This window comes from Lissotriton helveticus, chromosome 6 (genome assembly GCF_964261635.1).
Source record: "Lissotriton helveticus chromosome 6, aLisHel1.1, whole genome shotgun sequence".
In the NCBI taxonomy this organism is placed as follows: Eukaryota; Metazoa; Chordata; class Amphibia; order Caudata; family Salamandridae; genus Lissotriton; species Lissotriton helveticus.
Window position 1 is genome coordinate 1,915,844,861 of NC_136067.1, and position 20,247 is coordinate 1,915,865,107.

At 40.5% G+C, this 20,247-nt stretch overlaps 1 protein-coding gene across 3 annotated transcripts in view; it reads right to left on the bottom strand.

Moving 5' to 3' along the window:
- Positions 1-586: 586 nt before the first annotated feature.
- LOC144763874 (xanthine dehydrogenase/oxidase-like) overlaps positions 587-20,247 on the bottom strand; it is a 385,606-nt gene continuing 365,945 nt past the window's right edge. Inside the window, exons 32-37 of one of the 3 annotated variants that reach the window (XM_078649867.1) lie at positions 18,845-18,959; positions 17,505-17,570; positions 12,269-12,457; positions 8,560-8,727; positions 3,645-4,185; positions 587-1,860 (exon numbers count right to left, since the gene is read on the bottom strand). In XM_078649867.1, coding sequence (XP_078505993.1) covers positions 4,135-4,185; positions 8,560-8,727; positions 12,269-12,457; positions 17,505-17,570; positions 18,845-18,959 — 589 coding nt within the window. In that variant the 3' untranslated portion in view covers positions 587-1,860; positions 3,645-4,134. Of the gene's footprint in view, positions 1,868-2,948; positions 4,186-8,559; positions 8,728-12,268; positions 12,458-17,504; positions 17,571-18,844; positions 18,960-20,247 lie in introns of all 3 variants that reach the window. The other 2 variants (XM_078649866.1, XM_078649865.1) reach the window with 2 other exon arrangements.

Here is a 20,247-nt window from a genome sequence, read left to right on the forward strand (position 1 = left end):
TGAGCAAGTAATAAGTTAAAACAAGTGACCATATTAAACCCATTGAGCCGTGGCTGCATTGGGGAATATGTTCGGCGCTACCCATAGACGCCTTGCCACTGGAGGACCTGCCGTTTTGTGTTCAGTCCCTGTGAATTACGAGGAAGTTTTTCTATTGTGGTTTTTGCTGGAGTGGCCATTTTGGATGCTACATTCCTGTGTTGTTGCTAGAATTAGCTATTAGCATATAAGAATATTGGCTTACCCGGACGCCAGAGGGGCGTACTTTACCTCACGCCCTTTATCCAGGACTTTTATTGGGAATAGTGTCATTGTCCTGTACATATTCAGGGCCCTCGAGCCGCTGGAATCTTGGCTTATACGCACCGTAGTGATCGAGATAATTGCCCAGGTATTCTTTCCTTCTAGGACATTTGGATAATATACTTATGTGTATTGGAAAATTTCAAGATTGAGACCCCTTTTGTCATAACATGTTTTACTATTGAATTCTGAAGACAGCATCGCTTCAAAAGAATTGTATTCATTGTGCCCTGACGAAGGAACTGTGGACACTGGTCCTTTCCGAAATGCGCATCGGTGCCTCTTTTATTTTGTGTGTTTGTTATTGTCTCATTTACTTTTTTGTATTTTTTCTCCTTTTGCAATGTCTTGTTTAATTTTTTGATTGTGGTGTAATTGTGTATGGTTGATTGGATGTATGTAAGGATGGTCGGTTGCTTCAGTATGTTTGAGGGAGGTTGTATATTTATAAGATGTTAATTTGTACTGTATATATACATTTTCTTCATGTCTAAAAATAAATAAGAATTATGTTTTTCAAATAATTTGTTGTGGGACAATGTTGATATAAACAAATTAATGGACACATTAACTATGTACTAAATGCGTTACCTAGAAGAGGTTCTGTTCTCGTTCTACTTTGCTCCCTGCCTCCCTCTCCTAGTATTTCTGATTTCAGGGACCCTCTTTTGTCATTGATGCATTGGGGACTATTAATGATCAGAGTAAAAAAGGAGAATGCATTAGAACAATTATAACATTCAAACAGGACAACAACAAATGCATAAGTAACAACACAGAAGGACACAGTTGTAGATGTAGGAACATTTCATGCTTCTGCATTCTGAGACTCCCCACCTAGGGCGCCCGTGAAATAAAGTGACCAGTGCCTATTAACCCGTAAAGTCAATTACGAAAAATGAATTTGATGGGGTGCAAATGCCTAATTGCGATTGAGGCTGGGGCCAGGATCATCACAGACATAGTGTCAGGCAATGCTGAAATTCAAAGAGTGCGGGCTACTTGCGGTACGTGGCTGCTTTTGCACAATTTAGGCTATTCTAAAGTAGTTGGTTTCATACTGGTCTTTGCAGCCTACACCTGGTTAATTGTGGTTGCTCCCGGCTTGAATTCATACTTCAGTGTTGATTGAGGAAAGCACGTGTTTGCTGTGGAAGTAGCCTTGCTGCATAAAGCAGAAATCTGGGAGTCTTACATGATAACTGAATGCTGTGTCCGTTCAAAAGTGTCATTACTGCGGGTGGCAAGACCTAAACTGAAGAGCCCTCAGTGCAGGGCGGTACAGTCTAAGGGGCAGGAGGGCAGGACACACACACATAAGGTGGAGTAAGCTTTCTTGGCTGTAACCGCATAAGCGGCATTGGCTGTCTGGCCAAGGCTGCTTCCAGGTGGGTGCAACGTCCTTTGAGGGTAATTCACACAGTCAAATTAGTAGTAATGTGTGTTGAATGGGCACTGTGATGTATATATACTGGATATCTGTAAAATAGAGAGAGGGATCCCTTGTACCTCACCAAGGGAATAGGATACTTACACCAAGTCAAAAGTGAATTATCCCTGGTAACTGTATATACATATAGACATGAAATCTACTTGTAATGAGGGCACAGAAACATTTGTTAACATATAAACACAGCCCATGGGATACACAAATCGAAAAAGTATATTGGAAACTAAAAAGATTTTATTTTGTAACAAAATTATTTATTAAAAAATGTTTCGCAAAAATTGACACAATTAAAAATGACTCAATTAAAAAATTACATGCAGGATATCGCAAGAATGAATTAGAAAAAACTATTTTTCTGAAACAAATAGTTTTTAAGGTTTCCCCCTTTTCTTTATAAAATTCTATTTTGATGAAGTATACTTTGAGAACTAATGGGTGTTAAATTGTACACAGTGGATTTTTATGCTTTTTTAATATATCGAAGTAGAACTCTTTGATACAAAAATTGAGTTTTTTTTGTGTGTGTAAGAGATGTTCTTGGCACTAGATTGTACATTGCATGATAGGAAAAAGAGCGAAGATAACGAACTTTGGATTTATATAAATTCTTTTGTCTCCGACATGATTGAAGCTGGTGACAAATATGAATTACAAGAGATTAATATATGATGTCTTGATAAAGATGGAACTTTACCAGTAAACCCATAGAAACGCGTCAACGCATTCTCTACATAATCCATATGAGTGGCTGGATCCATAGATACTCAAATATTAGGCCGGTTCAGGACCCAGTTACAATATTGTGCAAATAGATATGTATTATATAAATGACAAAGTATAGTGGCTGTCGTTTCTCTCTCCTTTTTATGTTTGTGATGTATTGTAGTCTGCAGTGTTTTCAGAAAAATCCTTTTTTCTAATTCATTCTTGAGATAACCTGCATGTCATATTTTAATTGAGTCATTTTTAATTGTGCACATTTTTAACTGTGACATTTGTGTTTTGCAAAACATTTTTAAATAAATAATTTTGTGACAAAATAAAATGTTTTTAGTTTCCAATATACTTTTTCGATTTGTCTATCACATGGGCTGTAGTTATATGTAAAAAAAATGGCTTGTGCCCTCCTTACAAGTAGACTTCATCTCTATATGTATAAACAGTTACCAGGGATAATTCACTTTTGACTATATACTGGATATAAACACTAGTCTTGGGTTGTTGCTTTCAACATTACAATGTCCTAATCCACAGCCTCTGGTTTTTCCTCACAACTGCCTCTCCAGGATATGTGGATTGGTCAGAAGAGAGAGAGGGGCAAAGACTATTTACTTGGGCGCCATAGCTCACAGTGACATCAGAAGCATCTAAATTAGGGAGGAGAAATGTTTCTCAGCTACTTGGTCTCGCTTTCTCTGCTGAAAAGCAGTTGGGCCAACCCCAGGAAAATAGAGGCTTATGTCTGCCTCATTTCACAGCTGTGTATGTTCATCATTTAGCATTGCGGCCCTGAGAGTCGATGTAATTATTACACATTCACAACATGAGCTGTGAACCAAAGGCTTCAAAGTGGCAGGGGTTTAAACCCCCTCTTTCCACCAGGACAGGCAGCCTTTGATGTTAATTAGGGCATTCCACCCTCATGAAGCGGAATGCACTAAGACCCTATAAGCAGGCCTTTATTGTAATGCCCGTTATGGTGGTCTATAAGGCTATATTGTCACCTGCAACTGTGGTAGATAACTCCTAATAACTTGCTCACCACCACCCCATCAACTGCAGTTGTGAAACTAACATTTCAATGTTGTAATTTAACACTTAGCAAGTGGGGTCATAGACATATACACCATACAATTAATATCCATTATACTCATTTACAGTCAGTTACTACCCTGAAAATATGACCTGATCCGTCACTCTTGGATCGCTGCTGTACGTCACTGCTCTAGTTAAATCACAAGGTCCTGCATCATCATCTGTCCTTGAGTAATCTAGTATGATTTGCCGGACTAAGGTCAGAAGTGCTATACATGTTTTCAATTGCAAAGCATGTCTTCTCAACAGTGCTTAACTATTTAACAGTACCTCACCCCCTTGGAAAAACCAGGAGGTAATTTGTCTTTGTATTGGCAGACTTTGTTCTAAGATTTCCCAATGCCACTGATGGCAAATGTACAAGAGGGTTGTTGCTTTATTAGTAGAATAAGTAGAAAAATCCACAAGCGGCAGTAGAATCCAGGCTTGAATCCAAAGTCATCATCATTCAGAGTGTGTGCCTTTAGCACTGAATGTTCTTCCAGTTAGTCTTAGGCAAATTTAATATCACGCCATTGTTTCACAAATGATGCTTGTGGTGGGAAGCTTCTGCAAAGGTTGTTTGCTCATACTCTCACAGCCCATGGTTTATATGTTCCTGGTTGAGCATCCGGACACTGCAAGAGAAGAACATCAAGTGTTACCAGATGGCATAATTTAACTTTGGCGAACAAAGATTTAAGTGATGGAAGCATATTCACAAAAGTCTATTCTTATTGTGTGAGGGTGATAAACTTGGTATGGTATAGAAGCCGAGATTAGGCATTGAAGATAAGCACACTTCAGATATGTCAGTCTGACTGAAGGGGTAGCCTAGAAGTGAACTTTAAATCTCCTAGAGCAGAACTGCTCAAGACATTATTGAAATAAGTTGGGTAAAGCACCTCTAAGATACGTTGTTAAGGATGGTGCAATCAATAAGGTGTTCTGCGACCACATAGAGAGTGAAGCTGAAGGGTCCTCCAAAAATCACAGATATCTGCACCAGGAGTGGATAGAATTAATTGTCCTGTGTAGTGTGGCTGGCCCGCCACCATCTGTGGCAGAGTTAAATCTGTTAAGTCTGCCATAGAAAGGGTGGGGGATTTCACTAACAGGAGTGCATAATAACCCATATGCACTGGTAATCACACCCCAGCATTTGAAGAAGAGGAGATAGATGGGCAGATTTTCAGTTGTCCATTGTTGGTGGTAGAAGGACCTACCACAGGGCAATTCACACTGAACGGGCAGCATTTTATGCCCTGAAAATTAGGAATAGTACTAATCTCGCGAAGAGTATCTTCTCCATTGTGTCAGATTTAAAAAATCAGAAGGAGACGGCAGGCCCATTCATTTCCTCGAGTCAGCAATGTGAGGAACTTGCCTCATTCTTTTTTGAAAAGATAGAAGATATCTATAAAGGCTTCCCTATTACTGCTTTGGACTACACTGAATTACTCAGCTATGGGACGATGAATACCCTAGAGGTATTTCCTCAGATGGAGCAGGATCAGTTACTTGCCCTTTGTGCAAAAATTAAATCAGGTTCATCGGCCAATCCTCTGAAACCTGACACTTCAGGAGAATTTTACCTATTATTTCTCCTTCTCTTGGCAAAGTGATTAATAAATCACTCAGTCAAGCGATCGTTCCTATAGCATGGAAACGGGCCAGAGTATTGCCTTTGCTTAAAAAACCCTCCCTGGATGCAAAAAAAACGGAGAATTTCAGGCCAATCTCACTGCTCCCCTGGACTGTTAAAATTGTGGAAGCATACATCAACTCCATTGTTTCGGATCACCTGACCAGTAATAATGTACTTGACCACCATGGTAGGGAGTCAGCGCTTTTGATGGTACAAGAACATCTTTGGGCAGCACTGGACACAGGACAGACATCGGCGCTGATGCTTCTGGATCTCAGTGCCGTGTTTGATACGGGTTCCCATGCCATTTTGCTGCGTTGGTTAAAAGAGGCAGGCATATGTGGCCTTGCTCTGAAGTGGCTTGATCATTTCTTGCAGATAGGTCTTATCAGGTGACTGCTCCCCCTTTTTTTCATCTATATTTCCCGTCAAGTACGGAGTACCACAGGGTTCATCTTTGAGTCCTCTGCTCTTCAATTTATATGTACAACCTTTGGCTGTTTTGGCCAAGAGCAGAGGGCTGACGGTGGTCTCCTACGCCGATGACACGCAGCTGGTGGTGGCACTCTCTGGTAACTCCAGGGACAACGCCGCTAAGTTCCAAGGTGATCTTGCAGCAGTTGCCGGCTGGTTAACAGCCAATTGCCTCCAGCTGAATGCTAGCAAGTCAGAGGTGGTGGGAAAGGACCATGAGCTATGGAATGAGCACTAGTGGCCCAGTAATCTAGGTACCCCTCCCCCCACCAAACAGGTGGTAAAAAACTTGGGGGGTGTGGATGGACTCTTCACTTAGTCTCCAGACCCAAACAAAGAAGGTAGCGGGCACCTGTTTCGGTCTCCTCCGTGGGCTGAGACCTAACCTGGGCTTCTTCGATGCCCCGACTGGACAGCTTATTATTCAGGCACTGATTATCTCTTGGATTGATTATGTGAACTCTCTGTACCTAGGTCTAAACAAGGCAGAAGTATTAAGGCTACAGAGAGTTCAGAATGCCGCAGTGAGAGCTCTTCTGGGCCTGCGTAGTGTCTGCTCAGTGTCTAGCAGTCTTCGCCGTCTTCACTGGCTGCCTGTGGCTTAAAGGATTGAGTTTAAAGCACTCTGTATAGCTTTCAAAATTCTGAAGCTCGGATCTCCAAGCTCACTGACAGATTTGCTGTAGTTCTATGTCCAGCTTCGCTCCATGGGCCAACATTTGTTGTGGGTCCCTCGCGTCAGGAAAGTTTGTGCTGGAGGTGGCTCCTTTCGTTATAGAGTGGTTGTTCTTTGGAATTCTTTGCCCACCCACATTCGTGGTCTTGACAATCTCACTCAATTTAGGAAAGCTATTAAAACCTTTCTCTTTCCTACTGTGTAAACCCTCTTTGTATTCTGCTGCTACTTTGCTTTTAGCACCGGGACGCCCCTTGGCTGGGGCAGCTGTCTCGCTCAATAAATGCTTAAAATAGAAATAGAAATAGAAATTCCACCCTCCCACCCAAGTAATCACATAATTTGAGTTGATATCTCTGCAAATTGGTTTTCCCAGTTTCAGGGAAAGCCACTTTTATGGAGATTCACTTCCAGTCATGTGAGAGTATTTTAAATGTAGGATATTTTCCACCTTCACGGTGGCAGAAGAACTATTTTCGCCACAAAGGCAGATGGAAAATTCAACATCTACCTAGTGGTGTGTGTGGGTAAACCAGCAGCACAGTATCCCCTCTTGTCACTGTAGATGTGCTTCATGTGTGAAGGGTTGATATTCAGAATGTTTAAGTTGTTAGGGCAGCAGTTTCTTATACTGGACACTATCTCCATTTGTTGATAGTGTGACATATACTTGTGGGGTTACTCTCCAGCACAGGCAGGTCTGCATAGAGCTGTTACCCAGAGAGTCTGATAACCTGACAGGAGAGGCTTCCAATGAGGGTGCACATGCCTGGTTGTTAGCCAACCAAAGGGACTGTCTCACATTCTAGCTAGATTCTCATGAGTCTATAGTACTACTATAGTAGTAGGCAGTAGAAGGTCAAGATCGCCAGAAGAGTGTGTTACTACTAGCTTACTAGCTGGCTTTCTTTGGGTACTGGCCCTCAAAGTCCTCTTTCTCTCTTGCTAAATGATCATGCACCACTTCTATTCTTTAAACAGTCTGCAATGGAGCTATGATACTGGGAGATATACAGCAAGTCTCTTCTACAATGTGGTACCCACATAAACTGCCTTAGTGTGTGTGGATGTGGAACTGAAAAGTTGGACTCTGCCACATACAGAAAGTAAAGGGCAGTTCAAACCACAAGGGGTCCTTGAGGCAATTGCCTGCTCTTCGATTTGTAGAACCAGAAAATAGGTGGGCACTTTGTGATCTTGGTTTGAGAGGCCCATGATCTGAAAAAGATTTTTATGGTCATATGTCAGAATATCGAGCACAAACATATTGTAGCCTACATATCAACTATCAAAATATTGTGGAGGTAAATATGCATGTAGGTTAGCATAGATTTATTATTCTTTATGCCAAATCTAAATACCTTGAAGATACACATGTGGTCATGGTACATAAATGTGGAGGTAAGACCAGTAAACTAGTACTTATCTTCACAATGCTGTAGTGGTCAATATTCTGGCTACAATATGTTGGTAGAACATTATTTGAAACTCAATATTTATGTAGTTTATCGATATTCAGTGGTGCTACTTAATAGAATTGTGTGTTCTTGGGTGTGAACATGTGAGACACTGTTTCTTGACTGAGAATTGCCCATATGTTTCTGAAAGTTGTGCAAGCTTGGTTTTGTATCCACTTACAATGCAGTCCACACTGCCACCCCAAGATATCCGTTCTAAATATTGGGAATTCTTACAGTAAACATTGTTCTCCTTTGCCTATCCTGTAGCAGGGATACATGGGTTTTTGGCTGTTGTTCACAAAACAAATGGCAAAGCTTTTCTATGGTCAGTGGCGGTGCAAACTTTGATCTTGTTATGCTAGATTCTATTTGGGTTCAAAATTATATTCCAATCTTTGGTCCTTTCGGCTTCCTTTAGAGCTTTTCATTGTGGATGTATCATGTGCGTAAGGTATATCTTCAAATACCTGATAAATACTCTCTGATAGGACAGGCGTTGTAGAGGGGGCACCATGCTTGTGTGCTCCCATGTCAAGGCAACTTTTGACCGGGGAGAGCGAATAATGACTCAAAAACGTATCAGCAGTCTACAATACACTGAGATCTATTCACATGTTTGGGTTAGATGGGCCATGAGGTTGCATCCAATTCTACTCTTGTATATCTCAGAAATTCTATCTATACCACATGCAGTTACTCTTCAGTGGGCATTAACTAGATAACGGTCAAGAAAAATGAACAAACTATACAATACCATTTTGGTAAAATTGTCTACACAAGCGCTTCTTATCCTCTCTGGTGTTGCAGGGCTGTCCAGTCTAAAGGGTCCTGTAAGACCGACTTCACTCCTCGCAGAGTTGATGGCATCTTTAATGGCAAAAAAGATTGATGCTGCCAAGAAAAGAGGTGGCTCGCCAACAGCCTGAGAACATGAAGAAGAACGAGAGGTCATTGCATCTGAGCCTAAATTAACAAAACCATGATAATAGACACCATTCGTAGATAAACTGGGCGGCCCACCACATCTAAGCACTATATCTATATTAATCATACATTGCTCTTTAATTCTTTAGGCAACCATTGACTAAATTATTATTGTGGCTTTCTTTTCAAATAAACATATTGCTATGTGTTTGTTTCAGAATTTTTAAAGTCCTGCTTTATACCATGTTTTGTATCTCAGTGCACCCGCCTCCTTACATATAGCCTCATCTGTTTTGCTTGTTTCCTAACATGACCCTAAATTGCTCACCCACCACATCCATCCCTAGATTATCCACCACATACTATCTTGTCGTCTCACTTCCAATAACCCTTTAACCAATCGCTTTGCAGATAGGAAGAGATCAGGAGACGGCATTGCATTAACAAAGGAAAATTTAATTTCTTTAGAATTTACAAGCTATTATTATTGCTCCTGGTTTATCCATTTGATGGTAAAAAATATAAAGTATACCAATAATATTGCCACTTCGACAAATCTTCCTTTCTTTTGACAATTCACTCCATTTGCTTTCCAATCCTTGCCCTTGCAAAACTCACACAACTGTGAATGGTCCTAGCATCACTATTCAGAGACAAAGAAGAAGACTGTTTTAAAACTACTGCCTGTTGCCTCAGAAATATTTTCTTGGGAGTGAACCAGTGTAAGCAATAATATTTAGAAATGGTGAATAAATGTTTGGTTTTCATTCATCTGAAATCTGTATCTATTTCAAGGGAGTACCCATATATATTTCAGTAATTCAGTATACAGTGAGCAATTTAATGGAGAGACAAAAGAGGAAAACTCAGAAACCACATGTACTAATTTAAAAGAAATCAGAAGCTGCTTTCATCTTCAGAACAGGTGCAACAGGTGAAGAAACACAATCAATTACATTTACCCGTTGACCTCCGTGGCCGGGCAAGGAAGCCCAAGGGTAAAAATGCAAGAAGTTTAAACAAAACAGGCTTTGGCAAATTCAGTAGGTTTGGGTTTAGTGTGAAAACACATTCAAACACAGGAAATCCGATTTGATAGTTGCATACAATAGCACAATATTGTAAGATATATTTGCTTTGTCAATGCTGGATAATGGTGGTGGCAATGGTGTTGGCGATATTAGTTGCAGCAGTATTAGCAGAGTTGTTATTGGTGGTGGTAGTGACGGTAATGGTGCTAGTGGTGAAGCTATTAGTGGTGTTGGTGGTATTAGTGTTATTGTTGCCAATAATAGTGGTTGATGATGGTGTTGTTGGTGGCATTGGTAGTTGTTTAATATTGATGTTCATATGGGTTGGTGGTAGTGGTGTGGTGCTGGTGGCTGTGGGGGTATTAGTGGTGGTATGCTATTGGTGGGGGTTCTGGTTGATAGAAGAAAGAAAGCCTGGCTATAGTGTTTCAGTTATACTAGTTAGTCTGAAAGTCTGCTTGGAGTCACGGCCCATCTTTAATAAGCTGTTGCAGCAGGAGCATATACTACACCACCTTATTGCTCTTTGTTTATCTCACCAGATAGTTTGACCTCAATATGGTCATTCCGATGTGATAAAAAATTTCAATGCATGCATGAGATAAAGAACCAATGGCCATATATATCAAAATCCTATTTTGCGATTCTCCAATAGCGATTTTTTTCAAATCGCTATTTGAGAATCGCCAAATGCTACGTATGTAGGATTTGCAATACATTTTGCGAATCCTACATATTCCTTACTTGCGAATCTCAAATTGCAATTCGCAAATAAGGAATACCTCCCCATTCATTCCTATGGGCCTACAGGCCCATAGGAATGAATGGGAAGACATTCTCAATTTGCGATTAGCAATTAGAGAATCGCAAATTAAGAATGCAATTTCAAGGGTGCAAGGGTGTGAAAAGAACACCCTGTTGCACCCCTGAAATAAGCATGGGTGAACATGTGGCGCACATACATACCCTGAGGGCATGTATGTGCTTCACATTGCACTTTGAAAAATGCAAAAAAGTGCATTTTTCAAAGAAATCGCATATTACCACCAACTTGAAGTTGGTGGTAATTTGCGATTCCTTAAGGCCAAATTGCGCTTTTTTGGTGCTTCTTACATTGCATTTAAGGAATCGCAAAATTTGCGATTCCTTAAATGCAATCTCAAAATAAGGAATCACAAATTTCGCAATTCCTTATTTTGCCCGCAGATTTGCCTCATACATACCACTCAGCAAAATTGCGTTCACAAACGCCGAAATTTGGTGTTTGCGATCCCAATTTTGCTTGATACATATGGCCCAAAATGTGATAAAACTGTATTAATTGAGTGTACGTTTTACATGTAACCATGTCTCTCATGAATTGCAAGTCAAGCCAGGCAGAATGATACACCAAACAGCCAACACCATGACAGTGAAAGAGCAGTATTCCCCTTTTGGCTTAACTAAAATGTGACTGACAATGCCTGAAGCAAATCAGCCACTGGTTTCTCACGGCTGATCCAAAGCCCACTCTAGTGTATTGTAAGCAAACGTTTTGCACACAAGTGCGCTGTCAACACAGACCTAAAAAAGGGACGAATGGGTGGCAAAGCAGTTAAAAAAGCATAGAAAAAGAGAAATAAGGAAGGATAGAATATGAAGGTGGTGAAATTCGAAAAATGGATAAAACATAGTTATAAAAATTTGTCAAACAACAAGAAATGGAGTTGTAACTGTTAAATGTTGTCTGCATTATCCAACATTCATGACTATGGGCCATATGTATGAAGCAAATTCACATTCGCAAATGCCGAAATTCACAGAATTTCAGCGTTTGCAAAATGGTATGTATAAAGGAAAATCTGGTGCAAAATAAGGAATCACAAATTTTGCGATTTCTTATTTTGCAATTGCATTTAAGGAATCGCAAATTTTGCGATTCCTTAAATGCAACTTCAAGTTGGTGGTAATTTGCGAATTCCTTGAAAAATGCCCATTTTTGCATTTTTCAAAGTGCCATGTGACACACATACATGCCCTTTGGGCATGTATGTGCACCCATGCGTATTTCAGGGGTGCAACAGGGTATCCTTTGGACACCCCTGCATCCTTGAAATTATTCTCAATTTGCGATTTTCAAATCGCGAATCGCAAAATTGAGAATACTTTCCCATTCATTCCTATGGGCCTCCTGGCCCATTGAAATGAATGGGAAAGTATTCCTTAATTGCGATTCACAATTTGCTAATCGCAATTAAGGAATAATAAGAATTCGCAAAAAATTCGATCTTGTACGTACATACCAATTTGCGATTCTGAAATAGCTATTTCTTAAAAATCGCTATTGCAGAATCGCAAATGGGTACCTTGATACATATGGCCCTCAGTTATTAAATCTATGCCTACATTACATCAAAAATGTTACAGTAGATCCCTAAAATATGTAACTTGAGACATCAAATTTCCATGGAGGCACATGCCACTTACATATAAGCACTTTAGGACAAGTCTTTAGGTCCCATACATTACCTTCGAGGAATAGATTGCTTTGCTGTTTGGACAGTCACGGAGCAGGGACACATTAAACTCTGTTGCAATGTCTCCAAAGCCAGGGATCTTGTACATCCCCGGCCCACGGGTGTACAAATTTCCTTCAGGGGAGTACTTCATTTCCTCCAAGGTAAACAGGCCTAGACCTTGAACAAATGCACCTTCAATCTGCAGATAGGAAAGATGCTGTTGATGTCTTCAAACGTGTACGCATATGAAACAATAGTGCATTTTTTGCCAATCCTATTAGAAATTTTTGGTTCCAGCTTTTGGTGTAAAAGTTGAGCTGGTAATGTGCCCTCCCCTAAATGGGGGGCAATGGGTTAGTGTTTATATATCAGTGGTCGAAAGCTTTTAAGCAATGATGTCATGGTCGTTCTTCTATATTTCATGGTAAACATCATCAAACCCTTCATGATACAGTATGATTTTGGGGTTTCCAATTTAGGTTGCCTCTCCTTTATTGATTTGGGTTGTTTTGTAGTGTGAACCTAGCCCTGGTTAGTAGAGCCATGCTTAACAAAGGGTTTGACAGTGCATCCCACTGTGTGCAGGTTACAAAAGCACTAGGTGGAAATTTACAAAAACTTGGATGACTTAATATTGGTATTAGGAGATAGAAGCAACATTACATCAGCATTAAATACTTTTACGGTTTATCAAATTTAAATTGGTAATGGTTAGTGTAAAATGTACAACATTTACAATGGCGTTTAGAGGTTAGTCTTTGAGGTCAGGGTGATAAGCGGTTACAATTTACAAATTTTACAGCAGCTGAGGTTTGAACAATATATATAGGAATCGCACAGGTTAAGGTTCCTTTGTTGTTAGGGTGGTTAGAGTGGTAGGAGTTAGAGACTTCAATACAGAACAAGAAGAGGATGATATTGGGTTCTTTCTTGCAGACTACAAGCATGAAGAGGGAGATATTGTTTCTGATTCTTGTACGCTATAAGCAAGGGTATCATTCTCTTTGTTCTAGAAAAAAGAGTTGAAAATTGAGAATGTTGTTGTTTTTTTGTTTTGGGTACTTCAAGAATCAGTTGGTTGTTACTGTATGTCATTTGTGAGCAAAGGCTAGGGATTTCCACCTTTGTTAATGAGACACAATACTTGAGCTGGGAAGGGGAGCTGGTGTTGGTTTCTGTGTTGTAGTGGGGAGATGGGGAAAGGGGAGGAGGAGGGGGGACCTGGTGACATTTCCCTTCTGCAGAGATCCGGTTAGGAGCTACATGTAAGGAGGCTTTGGATGGAAGGAACATGATGTGTGAGAGATTTGTGAACAGTGGATTTTCTCCAGTGATATTGATGAGGACATGAGTTTGGGCTATCATAAAAGAAATGTTTGCCCATACCTTCATCTTGGAATGCAATTAGTTGCATTGGTGAAGACACATTTGCTTTTGGTGTAGGTATATAGGTGTCATTCATGAATGAATTTCATATAGGTAATTTTTCAAGGACTGGGTGAATGAGATGTAAATAAATGTGAGTGTTATACGTGAAGAAACTGAAAACAATTCCCCTATGTGGGCCAACGAGTGATCAATGTGGAAGTTCAATTCCACATATTATGGTGACTTTTACCATGTTGAATCTCTCAAGAAAAGTTATGTTCTGGAGATTAACCATGTCATGAGGCATGCCAGAAAGTATGGCTTAGTGCTTAAGACTCAGTGGGCGTGGGGGAGCGACACTCACAATTAATCTATCTCACCAAAGAGAATGTTTGCGCTAACTGAATCAGAAACAGAATATCTTAAATAGTACATAGATATGGCATTTTAATTTATTGGGTCATCAAAATCCCCTGCTTCTTCTTTGATATTTTTTGTTCCTGGGAATGGGGGTGAACTGAGAACATGCATACGTATGGATCCCTGTATAGAATAACGGTGAAAAATTATTGCCCTTTGCCAATAATATCTACGCTGTTAGATCAGACCCGAAATTCAAACATATTCACAAAGTTGGATCTCAAAAAAGCTTACCATCTAGTCAGATGAATGGAAAATGCCATTCCAGAGTAAGTTTGGGTTGTCTGAATACAAGTATGTGGCTATGGATTCTGCAACAATCCTGCAATATTTCAGTATTTTATTGATGAAGCATTAGAAGGGTTTTTGGATGTCTTCTGTATTGTCTATCTAGTTAATTTAGACTCATTGGAAAGACATTTATCACATATTAAGGCAGTTATATGATTGAGAGATAATAGTCCAAGCTACTACTGTAGTGTTTTTGAGAAACAGAACTACAAAAGAGGGCATCATTCAGACGGATGAACAGAATGGTACCAACTGTTGAGTGGCTCACACCAATTTCTGTTAAGGCGATTCAAAATTGATTGGGCTTTTCCAATTTTTGTAGGAGGTTCCTTCATCATTTTTGTGAACTTTTAAGACCCATTAGCAAGTTACTATAAAAAGCAGCAGTTTGTGTTTGTCAAGGAATTCCGGTTCTTAATGGGCATCTTTCTGGTCTTCCAATTTTGCAACTACGTAATGTAGAGTGTCCTTTTATCATGGAGATGGGTACTTCCTAAAAGCTATGAGAGTTTTTTGTACTTTAGAGAAATCCAAATACAAGACAGGTTCACCGATTAGCTTATTTTTGTAATGACATTTTAATCAGCTTAGTTAAATCACACATTCACCAATAGAGAACTCTTGGCTGTTAAAATATCTTTTGAGGAATGGATATATTACTTGTAGTGGGCCAAACATACTAAAGAAATGGAATATTGATTACATAAACTTACAGTTCTTGAAATTAGCAACAGCACTAACGCCTGAGCACCTCAAACAGACCTTGCTCTATGATGACTTTGATTTTCTGATAAATTACTGACCAGGGCTCAGTTATTGTAAGGGTGATGCTCTAAAGTGAGAGTTAGTTGACAAAACAATCACCTATAATTTTGTCATTTGATTGTCATAATTATTGTGGAGCCCTTTCTGACAAAATTCCTTACAAAAGCTTGATCTATAGATAAGGAGACTTGGTGAAAGGAACAAGAATACAGACATGAAATAGCTGAATTGGTATATCAAGGAAAACAGTGTTTTTCTCATCAGTTCAGTTCAGACACCAAGCTATGAATTGGTTTTGTGAATCAAAGTTGCTGGACATTGATGCACACTTAGAAGCCGATTCCGATCTCGTTGGGAAAGCTCTCTGTCCGAGTCAGATCCGGAGGATTTTCCGACGGAGCCGTGCGCCTGGAGTCCGACCGAGCGAGTACGATGCAGCCGTATGCTGACGGACTCGGGCCGCTCGGACTCCTATTGAAGTCAATGGGAGCTGGTTGTACGACGTGTACACGGGCTGCCATTGACTGAATGGGTACATTGCCAACAAGGCCATCCCCTGTAGTGTGTACGCGTTGGTGCCATCCAAACCGTACATGCATGTGTAGGGGGGACCTTTCGGTCCTCCCCTGTGACCGATTCGTAAGGCCACAGGTGCAGGGGGGCCCTGTACAGCCTCCCAAAGGCAGCTTCCTGGACATGTTGCGAGTCGGAGTTTTTGGCTCGATCCGGCTGTCCGACTTGTGCATAGTACTCGCTCGGTCGTAAAACGTCTCCATTGCGTGGTACGAATCGTGTCCGTACGGTCGTACGGAGCGGTTCGGAACCGGATAAGGGTCGGTCAGCGCTTACACGTTCATTCGCATTGTACTTGGATGTTCGGACCTGTGTACGACTCGCTCGGAAAATAAGTCTCTGAATCCGATCCGCTACTGCCGAACCCGATTCGGAGGCCTTCCGGATGGGATCGGATTCGGCCCCTTAGTAGTAATGGAAGATTTTTTGCTGAAGTCTAATTGCTTATATTAAGAGTTATGTGTAAACATGATCTACTTGTGCTCGTATTAATACTAACAGGCTTATTGAGACCTTTGCCTGTTCCATCGGGGCCTTGGCATACAGTGTCATTGGAGTTATCCAAAGGTCAAGGTAGAACTGTTATTATAGTGGTTGTAAACCATTTGACTACCAGGGGTCATTTTATCTCCCTACCTGGGTACCCACTTCTAAGGAGTTGTCACAAGTTTTTGCACAACGCATTATTTGATTTCATGGTATCCTGCAAGTCGTGATTACTGATAAATGGTCTCAGTATATCTCAAAAGTCTGATCTGCCTTGTATAAAGATCTAGATATGGAAGTCCTAATGTCCAACAGGTACCACCCTCAGGAGGACCGACTAAAAGTTTGAATTAATATGTTGGACAGTATTTGAGATATTAAGCGTTGTTAAAAGAGAAGAAATGACGCAAGACGTTGTGGTTAGGTGAATTAATATACAATAATACTAAACACTCATCCATGGGTAGGTCACCTCTCTTTTCTATGTATGCTTACTATGCCCGAATATTACCTTTTGTTCCTTCTCCATCTATTTCAGTTGCTTCTGTGCAAGAAGTTAGTAGATATGTAGAGCCCAGCACAGAAAGCCTTAGAAAATGCCTAGGTTACTTATAAATTATATGCTGATCGCAAGAGAAGACCTGCCCCCCAATATGTAATAAGAGAGTAAGTATGGTTGATTTATTTATTTATTTATTTGCTTTGAGGAGTTTTATACAGCACGAACATGACCCGGCAAGGTATCAGAGCGCTGTACAAATAGCAGACAATTTATACATACAGGGAGAAATGCAATAAGGAATAAGCAAGCAGCAATACAGATACAATATGTTGGCCTGGCAGATTCAAGGCCTAGAGGTGCCCAAAAGAAAATATTCAAGCTGAGTGGCTTCAGAGCTACGATTGAAGGAAACTATTCAACAGAAGCATTTTACTTATTTTTTGATGGAGGTAGTGGAGGGGTTTGATCTGAATTCGGGAGGTAGTGCCTTCCATATTCTTGGGGCTAAACTGAAGAAGGAGCAATTGTAGGTTTTCTTTTTGTTGAACTTCTGTAGCATTTACCTACCACGCCCCGTACCACTGAAATGCGCTCCCTCTGTTCATTCATGCTTGTCCCAGTGTTTCCAGCTTTAAAAAACATCTAAAAACATTGCTGTTTTAATTAGTTTTAATTAGTCTTAATTAGCCGTCTTTGTCATCTCCTGCCTGACAGAGTGCAATAATGCCCCTTCGGGGTCGAGTCACAGAGCTAAATCAAGGTCCAATGAACATAACTGACAGGCACGTTGAGCACGACACAGAAATAAAAACAATTTATAAAGAGAATATTTCTTGCTCACCTGTCCTATATCTATAGCTGGGTTAAGACTTTTGCCGACATCCATCACTATATCTGTACGAAGGTTCTGCAAATTAAAAATGACGGGAATGAATTTGAAAATAACGGTAAAATTATACAACACTCTCTTCTGATTAACACTCTGTAACTTAAAGCCCTTTTGTCTGTTAGCATTACAAATGCAAATTCTGTTTTAATTGTATGTTGTATTTTAATTGGACTTGTGCTGATAACACTTCAATTCCTCAAAAATATCTAATAATTTGTCAAAATGCTCCTAGCTTTGTTATACTTATGAGAATGAATATGTGTAGGATAAAAAATGACAAGATAAGACAAGAGGCGTTCATGGAGAGCAATAACCTTGTTGCATCTTATACCTCCTTTCAGCGTGAGTTATTTCATGTAGATGTTCTTAGTAATGAAATATCTAATAATAATAATCCATTACAGGTATTGCAAAAGAATAATACATTCCCATTCAGCAGGGTCATTTCAGTTTAAGATGATCAAAACAACCTATCAACAATGAAAGTGATCAAGGTGGCCACCATTTGTGTAGGGCTAAAGGTGTAGGATCTACCAGCAAGAGAGGACCAAAGGCCACCTTCACTGTTGAAGTATGTGGTGGTTTGAGGAAAAAGGGGATCTACATGGAGTGGGAGCTGAGGGAGGGGACTAACTGATACAAAGAGATCATTCTCAATCCCAGTGCTCTAAAAGAGTATCACAGCCAGCTGGTTTAGAATGCAAATTAAGACAATTTTGCTGCAGGCAGGTAACATTTGAAACAGTCCAGACAGAGAAAGCTCTTTCACATGACAAAATGTAAACAATGGGCCCGATTCACAAAAGTAATCTGAGACAAAATCCTAACTTTACAACTTTCAGTATTCACAAAAGGCATTTAGGAGTAGTAAAGTTAGGATGCATTCGCAGGTTTACGAAATGTTGTAAATCTGGGAATACAGCAGAATCCAGGGGTGTTGTGTAGCAGCACCCATGGCGTGCCCCTTTCATGCAAAGTGCTCTGTGAAAAGGGGCAGTATTTACAAGGCCACGAAAAAGCCACTCAGGGTGGCTTTACGTGGCTTTGTAAATATGGAGCACCACACTGCGCCACCGGCGGCCAAGGGGTTTGTAAATATGTCCCTCTGTCTGAGAGGCTTGTAAATATGCCCCTCTCTCTTTATGAACTATCCCCTCCATTTTTCGCATAAACCTCTTTAGCACTTTGATTTGGGGTTTTGTATAAAAAATGACTGTCGTTTCATCTTGTGTGACTTTTGCCTCACAGTAATAATACTTGATGGTAGTTAAAATAGAATAAATGTTGCCAACCTTATGGTCCCCAGTCAAGCAATCGATCTCCACCTCAGAGCAGGCGACCCCATAGGTAAAGTAGCTGAAAGGTGTTCCTTGCTTTGTTTCAAAGTTGTATCCACTAACGGGTGTCCTGCAGCAGGAAGCAGGCAAAAACAATGAAAACACAGCAGCATTACTTTAAATGCATCATGATGAACACACAAATAGTTTAAACGCTGTGAATTGATGTATACAACATACAGACATAGAAGATTATCTTAAAATGTGAGTGCTGTCCCTGACAAGAGACTTGGAAATATAATAAATCATTGTGGTCTAGTGAACTAAGCAGCCAGACCTGGGAAGGGATTCTTGTACGCTGACCTTTGTACCTCCTCCACTTTTGTACTCTCAATCATGAAAAAAAGAGAGCCATTTCCCATCTGGCAGACAAACTAAAGTTCTCTGCAATCAACACACCTCAGGGAGCACAAAACATCATATAATGAAGCCTGCTCCAATAAGAGCCAGATTGGGTTTCAGTTTCTAGTTTGAATTTTGGGCCCTGATTATAAATTGGATTGAGCAGAACGTACCAGTGAGATACTGCTTCACTCAATTATTATCAGCCCGCTGTCTACACACCTGGATTTCCTGGGTGTATAAACGCCAGACCCAATTTTACCAGCCAGAAAATCTAGCACATAGAATCACATGAGACTCAGGCTTCATCCTCGACCATGACCCTGCCTGTCCCCCTTCCATGTCACGGGAGAGCACGGAATGCTAGCCCCTGATGCTACACAGCGTCAGCACTGTCCAAATCCCCTGTACAGCTCCTGCACACAGCCCCCGCGTCCATTCACCACTTGGTTATAGTCCACATGATATTCCATATTCCAGGGTCAAAAACTCATGATAACCACATTTATGTGTGTAAGGGATACCAGCTGGAAACATCATTTCCTGCCACACAGCATCCCCTCGCATAATCCTGGTTGACTTTTAATCAGGGCCTTAATGGCTAAACATGAATATTAACTACCCCCCCATATGAAGCTTGTCCCATCACTTATGTGGTTTACCACTGATAAAGGGAAGCAATGTCCATCATTTCCTAAATGTGTTTATTAAAGATCGATCATCCTTAGATATGTGCAGAATCCTGAATCGGTTCACTATTCTGCTCTGTGCCGTCTCCTTGTACAGCTCTCTGTTGCTCTCAAGTTTGGTTTGCCCTATATCAGAACCAATACATAACTACGTAGAAGCATAACCCATTGTTAAGTGTCCAGCTCACCAGTGCACCGGATATTATTAAAGTATGTCTCCAGGAACAACACTCCCCAAATCCATCAAGAATGCATTTGCCTTTATTAGTGGGTACAATAGGTGAGATTATAAACTGGTACGGTGGTAGTTTGAGGGCGATGGCTCAC